Below are 20,553 nucleotides of genomic sequence, written 5' to 3'. Positions count from 1 at the left end.
TATATTTTATAATGTATTTTACATGCTTTACCCAATTTTTAATATTTTGTCTTTTGTTTATCTAATTATATCCACATTTAAAATCCTCGTTTCAATTTGGTACAATATTGTCAATTTTAAACATTAGGCACAAATAAAACGGACTTTACATGTACATGTATGGCTCATGTTTAGCACCAAGAGGTTACCGTGTTCGATCCCGTGCTAATATTTAATACTCCTGGTCAGACATGGATATTTGTGACTCCATGTCGATCGTTTCTAATCAGAGTTTGCCAATTTATCTGATTTCATTGTTGAAACGGTTCCTCCATGAAATTGGCAAAAATCATACTACCCGTTATGTCACAAATATCTGAATTTGATTTATTAGCAATATGTAAAAAATGATGTACAAGTCTAAGTCCATAGATGTCTCTATGGATTAATTAATTCTGTTCTTCAGCCTCTCGATATACAGTGATTTATGTAATAAAAATGCTGCAATGTTTGTAATTCATTTTCTAGGAAGGCGCATTGGGGTCTACCTGTTAGGCCTTCCTGGTATATATTTATGTAAAATAAATAAATAAATATAATATAAATAGTCAAAATCAACAACTATAGCTGAGAGCTGCTTACAAAATTGCTTGAGGCACTCTATTGAAGTTTAATGATTTATTATATGTATTTAAAAAAAATTTAATTAAATCCTTGGATCTTTTTGGATCAATATTAATATGCACATTTATATGTATGTATAATATATTAATATGTACATACATATGTACATATATATCCTGGAAAGAAAATTACTTAATACAATTTGATTAAACCCTAGACTATGTAGCGCCCCTAAGCAGAGATCAAAACTATTATTCATAGATTTATTTTTAAAATTACATTTTATACCGTTAATTATTATAACGAAACACCAATGTCTTGAAATTTATTTGAAATACAAACATATTGTACCTAATGAAATAAATTACGATGCATTCACCTAAATACATACATATGGATATGAATTTACCGTCTACTTTTGAATGACAAATTATTTTTAATAGAATCCTAACGGAACATAATAATGTCAATTTCAAATTTTAATGGTTTTTCTTCTTCGGTTTGCCGCCCCTCCAATTGTGCCTTACTTACCTATGCCCGCGGTTTGGTGATCATTCCGCACAAAGCGATCACGCACACATCACTCAAATCTAAATCACGGAACATCTGACACCCGAAAATTCCATACATCGAGAGTTATATACATATATACTGTCATGTTTCAATGAAAGATTAAAAAAAATTAGTTTACTTATTCCACTGCTGCCACCAAAATTATCATTGCAGCGTTTCAATGAAAGATTTATTTAATTTTTTAAACTACTTGGTTAATTAACCAAGTTTTATTTATTAATATTAAAATGTTACATTTATCTTATATTATATTCGAAAAACGATAGATTATGGAACGATGATAATTTAATATGAGATACGCAGAACTATTTCACTATAACTTTGACTTTTGTTCACTTTGTTCTGCTACTGTGCTGACCATCATTTGCGGACGCGTTCTCAGAGTCTTGATGATGACGACTGTCACTGTCATGATGATGAGGATGACTAACGACTGTCGTCATCCTCATGGGGTTGATGTTGAGGACTAGGACTGTCATCTGCGGAGTCAATGGTGAGGACTAACGAATGTCATCTCTCGGAGTCGATGTTGATGACTGACTTGAATTCTATCAGTATGAGTTTATATACTTTTCATTAAGACAATGAAGTATTGAAGACACGTGTCGTACAATTTCAGTTAATTGGGTGTGCCACAAATCAATGGTTCTACTTATTAATTTACGTGTGTCACCATTGATGTATAATACACATAGATGGGTCTGACGTGTGATTTTGGTCGGAGATGTTGTCTTCACTAACTGAGGGGTGCAGGGGGTTTAACTAGCGGGGAAGTTGGGGAAAAAATGGTTTTTTTCCCTACGACACAGTGGTACCTACCTACCTACTAAGAGAAACTGTGCATGCGCCAAAAGGGAGACCAGTATAAGACGTGAGGGCGGATCTAGTGTATTATACATCAATGTGTGTCACACATCAATGGGTTACTTGTTAAAATAGGTGTATCACAAATCAATGATAAGTCTTGTTAAATTAGGTGTGCCACAAATCAATGGTGTGTCTTATTCCAACTGGCTAGTTAACTAAATTGATAAGCGAGGTATGTAACACTGGGTTGGACAAAGTCCGGCACTCCTGTCATTGATAAGGAAGGTACATAACAATACGTATGTGAACTATCTTAGTAACGAGAACTCGAGTGTCAGATTCCGTATTCGCGATTTTCGTGATAACAATTGGCTTGTGCGCGATCACAATGTGCGAAATTATCTGTTTACCATGCCCACGTGACGTCCCTGACTTTAAAAGTCATCCCAGTTCGAAGTTTAGCTAAATCAATGATTGATTTGATGATTTTTACTGATTTTTTCGTACAAGCGTTTTTCCGCAATTGCAATATTTTGATATACATACATATTTATGTATGTAGGTAGATATTTTCGATCAAGAATGTTTTTGAATTTCATATTTTAATAATATTTTTGTCGATAAAGTTTTTTAAATTTCAAAATTTGATTCATTGCACGATACATAAAAGCTGGGCATATAAAATTCGACAAATCAAATGTTAACATTGAAAAAAAATTATATTAAAAATGTTTTCTTGTTCGGTAATATCTATGTACATACATACATTTATGAATCAAGTTCAGAAAAATCTTTATGCAATATTCGTGTACGAAAAAATCCTGTCAGCAAAAATAACCGAACCATCACCAGTGTTCAGTGGAACATACATACACATTGCATACGTATGTACACGTGTGTATAGTTTGAATAAGATTGAATTATAGATACCATACGTCCCGTTTTGAGCGGGACAGTGCTGTTTTTTTTACGTGGTTTGTAAAATGTTCGATTTGCCCCGTTTTGTCCCTCCACTGATGTACAGAAGAATTTTAGAATATATTATATAATATATATTTCCATATTTTTCCCTGTTTTTCCAAATCAATTTGTTTCCCAAAACCAAGTAGGTATTATTATATAAATATACATTTACATACATACATACAATAAATTCATTTTAAAGTAACATTTAAATATTTTGTTTCATGTTTCTGAAAAAAAAAACTGCTTTGTGCTATTATTTTCATCATAATTATTTTTAAATATCTTTAAATTTCATTTTCATATCTTGTTTGATTTTCTTCTATTGAAGAAATTTACGTTTTGGTAAAAATCATGTTGCTTAACAAAAGAAATGAAAAATAAAGACATGAAAATTTTCAGTTGCACATAATTTTTTCAGTTAAAAACCGGTACTATCCTTTTGGAAAATTTGTAGTTATTTATTTGTTAATTCACGCGTTTCAGATAAAAATCAGCTAGCGGCACATGACAATACGATAATTTTTTTATCTTGTTTCTATTTTGCTTGTATACAAGAATTGTACAATCTAAAAAAAAATAGAATTCCTTCAGAACAATAGTAATGGTTATTTGAGGGAAAAATTATAAAAAAAAAATTTACAGGGGAGGTGACAATTATTTTGTGCGGTTTTGGGACTATAATTATAGACTTATTATGAATACTTATTTATGTACATTCATACATATACATATACCAGAGTCGGAGTGGAGTCGGAGCTGGAGTCGTAAAAAATCAACCGACTCTGACTCTTTTTTATTATTTTCTTTAATTATGTAATGAGTCTGTAACTTTATTGAAGTAAATCTACTAATAAATTGAAACTTAATAATTTATTTATAAAAAATCATAAATTTAAATTACATTATACATAAATGAAAAACGAAATGTTTTGCGGCCAAAACCGATCGTTTCCTCTGTCTCATACTTTTTTTTATTCTGTATTTTACCCTCATTTTTCGCATTGATACACACATACACTATGAATGTATCTACTTAATTTTTATTTATACCTATGTACATATTTCATTATCAATAACTCAATAAATTGGGGTTACATCGCTATTATTTTTATTACTAACAATTTTATATGTATGTACGTTGACAAGAAAAGCTAATCTTACTAAAACCGTTAAAGTGGGAGTCGGAGTGGAGGAAGTACATTTTGATCCGACTCCACCCTCAGTCCTGGTATATGTACATATATGATACATACATATGTAAAATCTGAACTTCACGTGCAAACGACGAATGTATACACGATCGTGAAGGAAGCGAGCGATGCGGCGATTCGACGCACCGCACCGGAAAAGTGCAAGGAAAATGCATCGTCGATTTTCCGGCGCGATGGCGAAACGCGTTCGGGTGGTGGAAACTAAAATATCCAAACGTCAGTCAGTGTTGGTCGGCCCGTTGCTGGTGTTGCACGCGGCTCGTGCTTCACGTAACCAAAACATACGACTTCGAATATTATAATACGTCCCACGAAACGACCAAGTAGCTCGACAGAATCCGACGATCTTTATGTACAACCATTCGTATATACATATATATATATAAATCCCGTCTGTGTATTTTCGTTCGTGAAAATATTTTTACGGCTCGATTCCAGAGATAGATTTTTTTCAGTGTGTTTGTATGTATTTTCATCTCGAATTCGTCCGTCGCGTTTTACAGTAGAGTTTTCGCGTTTCGCATATTATAATATGTGTGTGTGTGTGAATAAGTAATGAAATTTTCCGTTCGTTATTTTAATATGTAAAGTGGTTCGTTAGTTTGTCGTTTGAAAGTATGTGCTGGAAAATTAATTTTCTCGGTAGTAACTTTATATTGTGTGTATGTATGTACATAAGTACTATTTGCTATTTGTTATTTCTATGTTCTACATATTGATTAGTTTTGTCTGGAATAAATTTTTTCATTTATTTTTAAACTTCAAAATAAATTTTTCTTTGCATTGTCAGTTAATGTAATCAATTTTGTAATTTTGATCACACTTAATCGGCTAGTTAGTATCAAACAGTATAGTACAGATTACATTATGGAAAACATTTCCAAGATCTATCCGGGTTTTTGGATTCGGTCGAGCGGGCGTTAAATTTCATTTTTATTTAAATGTTCGGTGTGTGTATTGCTTCCAGTTTTTAAGTGTTGAAAGTGCAGATGGAGTTGTCTTTGAGTGGTTTCAGTGCAAATGAACGACATTATCATCGATGCTAACCGTCGATCCTTGTTCGAGTAGACGGCGTCTCCAGTTGTGAAGTGGTTGTTGAAAGTGGTGGTTCGCGATGGCCGCTTCGGGGGTGCTTCTTTTTCCCGTCGTCGTTGCATTTTTCTTCTTGTCGACTGCTCTCGGGTTTAACTTGGACACGGAGCACTATACCAGGCATGGAGCGCCAGGACAGACTCCAGCCATGTTCGGATTCACGGTGGCTGCCCACACCGAGAGGGGCCAGTCGTGGTGAGTCTTATCTTCATGACTAAACTATGTACTAAACCAAATATGTCTAATTTGATCTGGGAGAAGTTTGCGAGCAGAGACTCTTTCGTTGATATCATTGAGAGGCTCAGAATTAATTTTGATGTTTGAATGGGTGAAGATTTTAAGTATCATAACTAGAGGTAGGACCGGAAGCGTGCTTATTCCAGGAAATAGGGCGTTTTGGGTCTATTTTCAAGGAAACAGGGCAAACTACAAAGCTAGAGAGCATAAAAAAGGTTCATCATAAAAATGAACAAAGCACGGCGAACAATGAACTGCGCAAAGTTGGTCCGCTCTTTAATCATGACATGACATTGTCTCTTCATCTTATAATGAAATATCAAAAAATCTTACATATAATAAACCAGCAACATTGCTCAGCGGTTAGCGTATAATGCCATCAACTATGGGTCGTAAGTTCAAACCCTGGTCCGGTGTTGTTGGCTAGACCTTGAATATATACATATGACTCCAAGTTGAGCGTTTCCTATCAGAGTCAATTTATTTGATATCATTGTTGAAACTGTTCCAAACAAATTGGCAACCTATCCTCATCTGTCACCATTATTTGAATATATATAATTTAAAATTGATATAAAAACACATATGTGCAAATTCGACCATAGTTGTCGCATTCTAGTATGACCCGTGATTTTAAATAATAAAAAAACGTATATTTTGTCTATTGTTTAATATATGATTGAAAAGTTTTTCTTAGTTAATTTGAATAGATGTTGTTATTATGGAGTTCTCTGTACAAAAAATACTGTCGTTTTAATTTGTTTTCATTTAATTTCCTCTCACAGAGTTTTCAAGTTAATTTGTATAATATTTTAGATGTGCTTACGTATCGACCTTGATAACGAATGTATGTAATAAAATGCAAATTCACAAAATTAAAAATTTCAAACGTGACGAAATTATAATTAGTACATATGTACATATATTAATTACTGATTCTTAATAACGATCGTTTTATAAATAAACGCTTAATAACATTTAAAGTTTATTTCCAAATCGAAAGAGAATATTATTACACATAAAAGTGTGTATGTGTGTAAACATTCGTCAATCCATTAAATAATTTAAAATTACAAACATTCGCTATATATACCCACTTTGAAAAAATATAATGTTTATTTATTTATTTTGTAATATTTTTTTCCAAGTACTTATAATAAACGTGCATCATGGGCGAGCTACAGCGTACGCTCAGAATAATCTTCATTTCATTGAAAATAAATTTTGCACTGTATGAATTACATAATAAACCATGACCTTTAGTCGTCCGTCTTTATTTGTTATTCCAGTAGTGTATCTTTACAAGCCTCTTATTATTTAATGTGTTAGTTTCGATCTTCAATTAATATTTGTACATGTATGTAATTTTGTTGATATTTACGAATCGAAATGCCGCAAGTTATGATAATAATACACATTAAAATTCTTTAATCATAATTGTTGTTTGAATCACTTCGCTAGACTGCTATCGCACTTTCCAATAAAATCGATGGCGTCATTATTAGCACAATATATGTATATTTATTTACCTATAATAATGTGGCCGGAATTGGGTTAAATATACACATATTATACGTATACATATGCGATATTCTTGTAGTACATATGTGCTCTTTTTTATATTGCGTTTTTATTATTATTTTTTTAATTTTAAATACACTTCAATGTGCTGTTGAATTTAAATTAAGTGGTATTATAATATGCATGCTTCAAAACTAAACAGTGTAATTCAAAAACATCTATTTTCGCTCAAGCTATTTCGACATTTTTCAGTGTTTTTTAGTTGCTGTACAATATTTATTTATTTAAAAATACTTGGAAGAGGCGGCAACTCAAAGGGTTTTTAAATTGTTTGATTTTTCATTAAATAAATAAATTATAATAATAAAAAACATAAACAAGAATTAAAATAAAATCAAAAATACACAAAAAAGAACAACAAAAGCCCATTAACTATTCATTTTTAGGTAATCATCACGTTTATTTGAAAAGAGGCTTATGTTAGTAATATTAAATGTCACTAATTCATCTGGTAGACCTCCAAAATTTAACCATACTATTTGTAAAGAAGGATTATCTCATTTTTTATTAAAAGGATTTTCTATGTTTCACTTCGCTTATTAGTCTGACAGTATATTATTTTGCAAGAAATATCTTTTTGGATTCTGAGAGTTGGAAGGTTAATCATAGGACAAATTTAATGGTTATTTATAGTTTTGTAAACTTAGATTAGATCGCCTCTTATTCTTCTAGTCTCCAAAAGGAAGAGATTCATTATTTTCAATATCGTCTGAAAGTGGTTTGAGATTGGAAGGCATTTTTGAAATTCTTAATTGAACCTATTTTGAATATATTTCAGGGTTTTATTCAAAAAGTTTATTTTATATATATGTACATAAATACATATGTATGTATATGTATGTAATGAAAAGTTTAATAAATACAAAATTCCCGATAATGCTGATAATTTGTTTGCAATGAAAATGAAATAGATAGTCGAATCACTCATTATTTCTGTTCAAAAGGCTTTTTACAAACCTCCTTTACGTTTCACTTACTATTATTTATAATAAGTATTCCTATATATATACATTATCTTGGGTGTTTTTAATTTTTCGTTGTCATCATTTTTCAATTATTTCAATGATGCTGAAATAAATTTAATTGGTTATCATTTGAGTTGAGAGCATACGACCACATATCAGTATAGTAAAACGCTGATCAGAGTTCCGCAACTTAGCATTCGCTGAGCACATTCGACGACTATTGTAGATAATAGATAGAAAAATACGTTCTTGGAAAAAATGCATGATGTTCAGTCGTGTCGGTCGACTTCACACAAGTGCAACGGATGCAACTGCACACCATTCGCCGGAATACGAAATGCATTTTTACCCCCAACCAGAGAGAGACGCGAAGAACTCCTACTACCTGCTGACGTTCAACTCTCCGATTTTGGAACACATGTTGAACACATGCGCTCTCTCGGGGTTGATCTTCGGGGATTGCCAAACTTTTTTCGCATCGAGAGATGCTAGACATGGATGGGTGAGCAGCTCGATTGTAAATTTGTCGATCGTTTTACGCGTACATATTATACGTATGCATGTACATGCATACGCGTAGAAAAGTGGTGTTTTCTCGTACGACCATTTTTGGAAGTTGGACGTCAGCCGTCGCGACCATGTGCTGCACAACCATCGTTGCGAAACTTCAGTTTTTGCGAAACGCTTTCACGTTTTTATCCGTTTTGCGATTTACAAAAGGAGGACAAAATGGCCGATCGCCAAGATCGTACTCCCAATACTCACTGCGTGTGTGTGTATTTTTATGTATGTTTGCAGAATTTGTTTCGGTTTTGCTAATCGCGCTAAATGTCGATGTTGAAATGTATTGTTCAATCGTTTAAAAAGTTAACTCAATTTTTTTGCTGTGATTTTTATCCAGAAAACATTTGGAATTAGATTAGGATTTTTTTTATTAATCCGGTTTGTGGTCTATCTGTGAGTTTTAATTATTCGAATATCAGTATTTGAAACTATGTATGTATTTCATTAAATTATACTTTTTTTTGAGTATTCAATATAAACTTGATTAAAAAATAAAATACAATCAAAACTTGTAGCGCAAAGCTTGCAGATCAAAATCTGTGTGAGTTTTAATGTGCGCACTGTTAACATTCTTCCAAGTAATAAAAATATGTACATAAGTAATACTTTGATGAACATTTGCTTGCTTAGAGTTTCCGCTAGAAATGTACATAAAGATTTATCGTTAAATATAGTGTATTAAAAAGCAATTACATGTGTAGTTAGAAGTTTGCCAAGAAATCGATACTGATAAATTTTAAATCAAATTCAAAATATTATAACAATTTTACTATATTAGTTGAACTTAAATTAGGTTTTGAAACGTGAAATATGTATATATGTATGTACATATGCTTTGAATTTACATTACATATGATGTCGTAATCATTGGTACGCGTGCCATAATTTCGCAACTTCTGATGAAAAGTCGATTGAATTTCAGCCGGTTTCACAACTTCTCCGAAGGATGTTTTATTGCTGCAAAAAAGGACAAAATAAAAAGAACACGTGCAGGAAGGACTATGAATGGTCTGCTTTCCTGTCGAACAATAAATCACTATCGAGTTTTCGAATTTCAAAGTGAATTTGTCGTCTTGTCCTTTCGCTATTGTTTCTCAGCCTGCGTTGGAATTTAACGGTACAAATGCGAAATAAACTTCACGAATGTCCAGCACGTGTGTGTGTGTGTGTCTTCGATGTACTTTGCCAATAAAAATATTTATTTTATTTTAGCGCTACAATAACGCGTGGATGTCGCACACGTGTCAAAGGTCAGAACGCGCACCCTTTCACCGTTGAACAAGTGACATTTTACCAACAATATCGACTAATGTTTCAATGCGTTTTTTTGATATGCAGAATCAAATCATTTGTACGGTGATATGATGAACTTAAAAGTGGCATTAAAACTTTCCATATATTTTGTATGAAAAATCAAAGGTAAATTTTTCTCTATGAACGAAGCCAATGTTCGGTTCTTACTTTAATAAATCATCTCTGTAATATCGTTTATGTACAATAGCTTTTTACAATTGTACCTCTTAAAATTTTTCCTTTTTTCCCTTTTAGTACTGTCAATTAAATTACAATACAGTACGATACAATTTCTTTAGAAGCCTTTTATCATTCGTCCGCATGCATCAGTCAGCTTACTAAGATCTTACAAATTACTTACTACTTACTAATTACTTAAGATCTAAAAATTGTAGCATTTTTTGAACTTGTCTATTACGATTATTTTTCACCATCGTACTGGCAGATTCTATATGAATATACATATGTATATTGTTGACTAAACCGCGCAAAATGACAAAATTTCAAAACGATCGGAAGAATGTGGGATATTAAATCCCAATGTTGTCAGACGAACGAGCATATAGAAGAGGCTTGTAAGTGAAATAAAGAAGAGGCTTGTAAAAAAATCACAAAACTTCATCTATTTTTACTACGTACATACATATGTAGATATTAATTAGGTATATGTATATGTAGAGGTTTTCTTTTCTTATCAATTTTTAAATATGCACATATATTAAATGAAAATGTTGTTTATGTTGCAGTCTAAGTGTATGTACAGTTCGTTCGTTCGTGGACATACTAGTTTGTTCGTACTGGCCAGTCATAGTGTACACAAAACTACAGTTTGTTCATGCATTAGAAGGCATTAGAAGTATTTTCAATCGTTTGTCCCATCCTCTATGTATGTATGTACACACATTTACTTACACTGGGTTGCAATATTTAAAAAAAATAACGAACATGGGAATTAAAGCATCGCTGTAATATGGTTTCCCTTATAAATTCTTATCGTTTTGATATCTCAAACTTTTTGATAGCTCAAAAGTGTTAACAAATAAAACTTTCATGCCACATCTGGTTAGTCTATTTCACTTTTGACTGTTCGCACTTAAACTAAAATCAATAGTGTGTGTATGAATAGTGTATTCACGAACAAACCGGAGTGAACACTTGGACTGTAACATTTAATATTATGCAATTTACGGCTTTATATACATACATAAATATTTCAAAGTTGCATATCCAAAATATGTACTGTGTAATGATAATTTTCTGCTCATTATACTTACGTATTGTATTAACTTAAAAGTTTTCTTATAGCACTCCTCCGCAAAATAGTTCGCAAATTACATCACGTCTACGTATACATACATACATACGTATCTTGTGCACAATTTATAAAACGCGCGAATGACGAATTTGTCGCGTTGGACCTCGATTTTTTTTTCTGCATAAATGTGTGTGTACGTCCGTTAAATATTCAATAACATCGTTTGGGAATTGACGATCAGACTGATCAAACCAAATCTAGCCATATTGAATCAATAGAATTTCTACGTGTTGAAAAAATATCTAGCGAGCAAATTTGCCGTGTCCAAGTTTCCGCGTGCGAAATTCCCGGGCAATGGGATATCTTCAAATATTGATACACTCTGCTTTTGAGGTGAAATTTAATAGAAACGTTTGTGCGATCGAAACCGGTATATATTGGGTATGACATAATCGGTAAATATGGCTAAAAGGCAGTGTCAAGGATAGCCGGTCGCTTTGCGTCAAAACTGTGTTCGGTGCACTCGGCGACTTTGCGACCGGAGGAAAACCTTTATTTCATATCTGTTTGTACACGTTTCTGTTCTTTTTTTATTATATTGTGTTTTGTTGTAATTTTTGGACACTTTTACGCGTGTTTCATCGAAATCGACCCCGTTGTAACATCTGTGTACACGTTACGAAATTAGAAGAGAAACCGTTTTATTCGATACGATTACGAAACTGCAAAGTATTCTAGTCTGGTCTCGCACGTTTTGTGAAAATATTTATATTAATGTTTCAGTGTGTTGTTGTAAACACATTTTTAAAATTCTGCTTTAAAATATGTACATATATAATACATTATATACATACATACATACGTATAAATATCATAGTGGTTATATGCATAACATTTTCATAATTGTGTTCTAAGTGCATCAAATTTTCATTAGTTAAGAACATGCAAATTAAATCTATAGGAACAATACAAATTAAATCTATAAAAAATATTATAAAATATATTTAATAAGTTTATATTTTAACGAAACTAATAAATGTGTTCGCACAAATGTAAGCACTGCATTTTTTTAGGATTTGCATGTATGTATGTATACAAATATTTTAAGTTTTTAAAAATTTGAAGGATTCAAATATGGTTGTGCCATTTTTTTAATGCTAAGGGATTAAAATTACTCAATGAGTCGTTGACGAATGGTTTTTCATGAAATATATGTAGTAGCATTTACGTCCATTCCCCATGCACTGAAAGATGAAGGCCTCTCCGACACGTTTCCATTCATCTCTGTTTTGAACGCAACTCTCATCCATCTCATCCCACATAGTTTTCTGATTGTATCCACTCATCTCCCCTGTGGTATTTTTTGTACTCTTTTACATCCTCTCGAGTACCATTCGAACACTGTTTTCATCCATTAATCGTTGATTACATATGTTATATTATAGTCATTGATTGTGGTTTTTGTATTTTCATACTTACCAATTTGCTAAAATACATAAATTCTTCTGGGTACGTGACCTGCCTAATGTCATTTCAATCTCTTTACTCTCTCCATATCATCTAACACATATTTTGATTTCGTCCACCCATGTTCTTCCTTGGCTTTCCTTGCGCCCTTTTACGTTCTTTCGGGTACAATTCCAGCACTTCTTAGGTCCATCTATCGTCCTTTCTTCTAGATACGTGACCCGCCCATTGCTATTTAAATCTCTTTGCCCTCCCCATTATAACATCCACTCTTGTCATACTTTTCACCCACATATTCCGCTTTCTATTCGTGCCTCAAATGTATGTATTTACGTATATATTTTTAACAATGTTTGTAATATTTTATTTTATATTAATATAATAAAATATTGTGCTTTGATTCAAATACTGTAATTTTCGTATAAATAATTTGTCTTCAACGTAGTTTTTAGACGTTTTATCATATTTTTAGACATTGCATAGAATTTTATAATGACACCATCATGTTTTATGAAAATTCAATAAGATTCATTATAAGATCGTCAACAATCTCAAGTCCGACTCCAACATATGTATTTTTTTTATCAGATTAGCACCATTGATTCATGCTACGTTGACACTGAACATTTTTTGCTCAACCGCAACACGTTTTGTTAGTAGACTAGAAACAATGCATTCAGTTTTTGTCTACATATACATTTGTATATACATTTGTATATACAAATTCAAATATGCACATATGCCCGTTCTGTTTATCTGCGTTGCATATTGTTATTCAGGTGACACTGTTGAATATTTATGCTAGACAAAAGTTGACTGAATTTCCTAGAAACGTCATTATTGCCTTTTAAGTATGCCTTCTTAAAACTACTGTCTACATAATGGGATTAAAAACGACTTTTAAATAATCATGTCGTACTCGCAGTACATGTTTGGTGTATGACACAATTTCAGCGAATCAAATTGCATGTGAAGGTCAGATGAATAGTTATTATGCAGTTTACTTGAGTAGGTACATGTAAGATTGCTGAAATCTACGAGCATTTGAGTGAGATATCTTCATTCGTTGGTATTATTACTCCAACCACAACTGCAGAAACTAGTTTTTCTTTTTACCAAAATTATAGGATTTACAACAACTTTACCTGTACTAGAATGTATAGCAATATCCTAAGAGGTGTATTAATTTGTCAAACATTGAACTGAAACTATGTATACACCGTTGGTTGATACTAATTCTTAGGATAAAACTTTCACTATAAGCTTATATGTAGTTTAAAAAATCGAAACTTTCACTGTAATCTATTATATCTCGAAATGCTATTATTATGATTTTTTTTACCTACATCAAAATCAAAATCGTACGTACATCAAAATCATTCTAATATGCAATTGAAAAACAAATTAATTTTTTATCAGATACATGCACTTGTTCATTTTGTTTATTTAAATAATCTCATTTCTTTCGAAAAACGTCTGTTTTTCTTGGATTCCCGGAATCCGATAGCGGATACATTGACCTTACGGGTCACATTAGTGAACCTGTGACCTCTCACGAATTATACGCTGGACCTGCCCGTCCAAACTTTCTAGCCACGGTTCATAATACACAATAAAATACGATGTGCGGTAAATTTGGAAAGGTCATCAGCGGATCAACCGATTCGCTCCGGTTGATCGTCGATGATGAATAAATTGAGCGTCATCGTCAATTTCGTTCAAAAACAAATTAAAAAAGAAGCCCCCCGTCGATAGCTGCATCGAAGATTCAATTAAATGCGTCGCTGGATACTTGAGAAGTTTCGCAAGATTGATAATTCATATCGTTTATGTCGAGTTTATACATTTCTAGTCTAGACGACGGTAAAATGATCGCAGAAATTGTACTATTTTTTTATTTTTGCGTTTTTTCGCAAATTTGAGCGTTAGAATTGCATATTCAGAATCAACTTTATAATTTCCTGATTTGGCTAGTCCGCCATACCGGTCACGCCTACGGGGATTCTAAACTGGTTTTTGGTCTAATAAAACAGGTACTCATTATTAAAACGACTGGCTATTTATTATTACAGAATGTAGAACAAACCATTGTGAATTTTGCGCGCGAATCTACCCGGTTTCAGTTTATCGAGATGATTCGTACCGAGTGAGGCGAAAATATGTGTAATATCGATGCTTAATTTAAATTACAATATTGAAATAAGTATTTTTTAAATCATAATTTTGAAGACGGTTTTAAGTTGATCATTATCACATCACAATCAATTTTTTATTAAAATTTCTTACGGTATGCATAATCTTGTATATTACATACATTTGACTTCAGAAACAATGCTAACTATATTATTTAGATAACCTCTATATAAGAATAATCATAAATGGTTTGATGATATTTCTAATCATTAGAATATCCTCTTTCAAAGGAAGCCTATAGCGATGTTAATTCCATCAAATAAGATTTGAATTGTATATATGTACTTACATATGCATATCATCATCATCATATTCTACATCCACTGCTGGATGAAGGCCTCTCCAACACGCTTTCACTCGTCTCTGTTTTGCGCAATTCTCATCCACATCACCCCACACATTTTCTTAATTTCGTCTACCCATCTTCCCCGTGGTCTTCCTTTTACCATTTTGCATTCTCTCGGGTACCATTCTAGCACTTCTTTTGTCCACCTTTAGTCTATTCTTTTAGCCTACTATCTCTTTACTCTCTTTGATTTTTAATCTTCAATCTCTTTACTCTATCCACTAGGTCCACTACCCGTGTCATACCTCTAACCCACGAGTTTCGTTTCCTGTCTTTCCTCATATGAACGCTGTATGCTCGGCATAACGAGGAAAGACAGGAAGCGGAATACGTGGTTGACAAGGGTAGTGGATATAGTGGATAAAGTAAAGACATTGAAATGGCAATGGCGGGGGTCATGTAGTTAGAAGAACGGACGATAAATGGACGAAAGAAGTGTTCGAACGGTGCCCGAGAGAATGTAAAAGGGTGCAAGTAAGCCGCAGGGAAGGTGGGTGGATGAAATCAGAAAAGTGTGTGGGATGAGATGAATGAGAGGCAGTGACGGCTCGTCCATATGGGCTGAGGGGCCACAGCCCTCCCAATATTATATAATAGCATGCATAGTTCAAATGCATGCTATTTTTGCCGTCCATAAGGGCTGTAGGGCTGCAGACCTCCCAGTATAGTACATATACATGCTATTTGTGTCTGCATTTGATCACCGGTACGGTCAATGAGCTATTACATCCCGATTAATTTCTGCAGCCCCCCCTCTATGAATTCTCACGAGCCGCCACTGATGAGAGGTACTCAAAACAGAATCGAATTAAAGCGTGTTGAAGAGGCTTTTATCCAGCAGTGGATGGCAAATGGCTGTGAATGATGATGTTGATGATAATATTTGTATAATCAGTCATTTCATTATGTTGAAACTTGGGTTGCTTTTTTATATAAACTTTGAAGAATCGACTAATATTCACAATATTTTTGCCACATGCTGTATTGGTTCACACAAAATTAATCAGATATTCTAGACACGTATTGGCTACGATGCACATGTGTGTCCTACGAGTTGTTTGATTAACCATTTAAGGCTAGTTCCAAGGTTTGTTTGACGGAGGATCGATCCAAAATTGAATTGTTGGCCGCCGTTAAAGTGTCGTCTAAACTATTATTATCTGTTCATTTAGAAAGTCAAGAAAAATTGGGTGAAATTTTTAAAAGATGATGGACGATAAAAATTTGACGCAGTTACATTTATCAATTGTTGTAAATAGTTAATCGAGGAATTTGCCCATATAATTATCAAGTATTCAGGCCGCATTTATTTTATCTTAATAGTGCGGAAGTTCTGCCATAAAACCGTAAATAAATTAACATATTTGCATTCTAATATGTGTATGTGTTTTAATTATAATGTTTTTTTTTTGTATTTGAGTATAGAATATTAAAATTATCTTTACTTTTAAATATATACAGTATTTGTACATATCGCTACGTACCACGTTTACTTTTCAATGTAACGAATTTTACACATCGGATTAGATACACGCATAAATAAGTACTGTCGTCGTACAAAAACAAGTATTCGTACAAGTTTAGTTTTGAATTTCTATTAGCAATTTAATCTTGGAATATTCAATATATAATATAACATATTTCATAATGGAAAATCCTGTTTCTTCTTTTTTATCGGCCGCCAAAGGACGTATGGATTGAAATTGTTATTATAAAAGTGGTCAAACGAGGGTTAAATTATATGCTAGATTTTTTTTATTACATATGTTTTTGCCTGCTTGCTTAGCTTATTTGTATAAAGAGTGATTTTTGTTTTCGATGATTTATTTTTGAATTCTGGCTTAGTCTTCTTGTATATTATTAATTTAACGATATAAATGCTCTCAGATGAAATATGTATTGTTCCGGGTTGACACGATACGAGTGCATTCAGACCGAGTAAATTGCCACGTTACAAGTGACTAAATTAGTGGATTCGGTCATAGTGCACTCGTATCATTAGATAGACATTATTTGAAAGAACAATGCGTTTTCATTCAAAAATTTTTAGATCAGATGGTTGGTGATTTTCTTGTTGGTGAACTGTCATGAATTCATGATTATGCCTCGTTTTTCTTGTCTCAATACACCTATTGTATCGTTACGGATCAATTTTTGTTTTCTTGTTCAAAATTGGCAATTAAAGTTACTCAATTTTAAATCGCGCGACCTTCCCAAGAGTATGTACATAAATGCGATCGACTATATGTACATGTAGCGCAAAGCTGTATACACACATTGGGCACTTAAACGCAAAATTCATCCATAATTTATTTCAACAGTTTAAACATTACATTTTATCAATCAAATCTAGAAGAGTATAAACACATATTGTATGGACAAATTACACATGGTTAATTTCCACGCAACAAAACCGCTCAAACTCGACGTGTATAAATTCAATTAAGATTTTTATCCCAATGTGAAGCAGATAACGAGCTGTCTGGTCTCAACTGGATGTAAGTTGTTCTCGAGGATTTTCACACGAATAGGCGATTGTCTGAGGGCAAGTTGGTCTGGCTGGTAGGGCTAGAGTTGACGAGTTGCAGACACTTTTCCATGTGTGCGAGCGCGCGTATATTTCGGGACTGTGGAAACTAACTGGTGTAAAATAAACACATAATTTGTATATAGGAGGAGAAGCTTGGAGGAAGTGGGTGAGCTATCTCACCTCCTGCTTTCCTGTAGCGGTTATTTTCAGTCGTTCGAGTAAGTCTAGAACCGGCCCTGGACGGATTAGCACCTGTGCGGTAAAACAGAAATAGCTGCCAGAGGGCGCTAGATACGCGTATCTCGTGTCGACGTTTGAAATTTCACTGGAAAAGTTATGGGGATTTTCTTGTTGAAAATTGAGTTGAATGTGGTCAGTTTACTTACATATACATATGTACATACATATCTTCTCTAGGAACTTGTATATTTCTATTTTTACACTGTTAACTTCTGTATTAATGCATTCGTGCTAGCAGTTCAATGACATTTAATGTTTTTTTAGGTGTAGATACGCTACAATAACATCTTGTTTTTTTTTTAATGTGACGTCATCAAATAATTTACATAAAAACGTATTCAAAATATACGGAAATATCTAACTGAACGACAATTGGAGGTGTTGGCTGTTTTATACACTTATTCTAAAATCACCTTATCTTCTCAGACATTTTATAAATGTATGTAAAAATTATATATATAAAGAAGTATAGCTCATTAGTTGCGTTAATGCCAACCACCGAGAGGTTCCTGGATTCAAGCCCTGGGTTGAAATCTTGATTGAAAATAATTTATTTGGAAGTATTTCTGCAGTGCTGCTTGTTAAACTTGGACAAATAGCTCAAAGAACAAATAGCTCGGTGGTTGCGTTAATGCTATCCACCGAGAGGTTGCTGGATTTGATCACAGTTAGGCTGATTTCATTGTTGAAACGGTTCCTCGTCAAACTGGCAAAAATCATCCTACCCACTATTTGAATATGATTGCAATATTCATATACATATGTACAAGTTTAATACCATAGGTGCTGCTCAGGGGCAATACCTATGGCTTCATGGGAAAAATAATAATAGCAAAAGGGTAGGTGTACCAAATTCTAGCTTTTGCCCCGATTGCAACCTTTCTCTGCACGGTTTTGTATGTATTTTATATACTTTCATTTTTCTTAGATCAAATTTTCATACCCTTACATCTGATTGAAAAAATTACCAATGACACATTTTAATTGGTGTTGAGGTTTCGACGTGTGATATACGTACATATTTTATGTACACAATTATAATACCTGAGTCATGTTTATAATTGATGCGTTGATTTATAACCGATAAATTCTACCCATCGATACATAGAAACATTATATCATTAGAAATTAAATTATCCGAAAAAAAAAAACTATTGAGAGCCGCCGAATCGAATAGCATTTTCATTAACTGAACATTCCAATTCTGCTTAGTTCATTACTATTTCAGTTTATTTTTACATCATCTCGCCGCTTACACAGATAGACGCTGCTCAAACATCGTCTATTGAATACGTAGATCAGATCGCACTGATTTATCATCCATTGACGCGCATCTCATTCTCAAGAATGTGTAAGAAAATGTGTCATTATGACCTTTTAAAGATTCGAAGTCCAAATACGGAACATGTAAGTTGCGGCACGTTCATCATCCGGAGCTACCTCGTCACACACATATAATATCATCATTGTTGAATCGACGACGGTGACGATGATGATTATTCGATGACGACACCTTAAGTCATCGAACCGATAGATATTGATTCGGGCGTCTAGTATGCGAATTTTTCGTATGCACGTTCCACTGAAAATACGATTTGAGATAGTTTGCTCTTCTGGATTAATGAACTGCAGTATGTAATATGCGAGTGGCGTTTGAAGTGTACTTCTCAAATGGTTGGTTCTTCGTCTTGAATGAATCGTTGTGCAACGTTTTATTGCGCTCGACAGGATGCACTATACAATGCACTTTTATATATCGCGATGGAGATATTGAATAGCGCTTAATTTAATGTTTCAAAACTGCTTCTTTGTGTTTCAATTTATGACGAGTGATTTATTTACTGATGGTTATTGCAAAATTCCAGGATATGCATTTGATTCTGGACGTTGTAGAAAGGAGTTAAATAAGGTACACTGAACTGCTGATTGCAATGAACTTTGGAATGGAAAATAAGGATTTTTGTTTGGAAATAGAAAAATTCTGAAAGTATGTATTTATCTACCAAATTTTAAAACAACACAAATGCAAAACAATTATATTTTCCAAGACATAAATAGCTATAATAATCTCCCTTCTGAATTGCGCTGTATTGTTAACCAAACAGAACAAGTAAAAAAAATTAAACACTTTTTCAAAAAAAACTTACACTGAAAAATTTTAATGTAATTTTTATATAAAAAATATTATAATAGATTTTAAGAATTTATAATAGAATCGTAGCTCCCTTATCAGGCACAAGAGCTACTCTTATCTGATAAGGAATACATGTCCAACTTTGAAATAAACATTATATCCTGTAAATATATGTATATGAATAAATTAAATAAAAAATAAAAAATAAAATCTCAGAAACCAAATTTTGGAACTTTCAATTCATAAGCTCTGTATCTCAATTCTAATCCTACTTCACGTTTGCGTCAAAACAAAAGCTCAACAACTGCTGCTTTTCGTAAAGTATGTACTTCGAACTAACGTTATTATAATGTAGTGATAAATAACTTCTTTAATTGTCTCATACATTTTAATACTATTTGCCTTTTAAATGCGGGCTATCGCTTCCGTTAATGTGAAAGTGGGGGAGAATGAACCGGATGAGAAAATACAAACAGGAGAAGAGTAGTGGGGGGGG

The 20,553-nt window shown here is 33.1% G+C and overlaps 1 protein-coding gene across 2 annotated transcripts in view; it reads left to right on the top strand.

The window, feature by feature from the left end:
- The first annotated feature begins 4,379 nt into the window (after window positions 1-4,379).
- Window positions 4,380-20,553, top strand: part of if (integrin subunit alpha inflated) — a 99,847-nt gene continuing 83,673 nt past the window's right edge. For both annotated transcript variants that reach the window (XM_077434941.1, XM_077434940.1), the window contains exons 1-2: window positions 4,380-4,512; window positions 5,128-5,447. In XM_077434941.1, coding sequence (XP_077291067.1) covers window positions 5,275-5,447 — 173 coding nt within the window. In that variant the 5' untranslated portion in view covers window positions 4,380-4,512; window positions 5,128-5,274. The remainder of the gene's footprint in view (window positions 4,513-5,127; window positions 5,448-20,553) is intronic.

The sequence above is a fragment of the Arctopsyche grandis genome, chromosome 7 (genome assembly GCF_051622035.1).
Source record: "Arctopsyche grandis isolate Sample6627 chromosome 7, ASM5162203v2, whole genome shotgun sequence".
NCBI classification, from domain to species: domain Eukaryota; kingdom Metazoa; phylum Arthropoda; class Insecta; order Trichoptera; family Hydropsychidae; genus Arctopsyche; species Arctopsyche grandis.
This window is presented reverse-complemented; position numbering and strand designations above follow the sequence as displayed.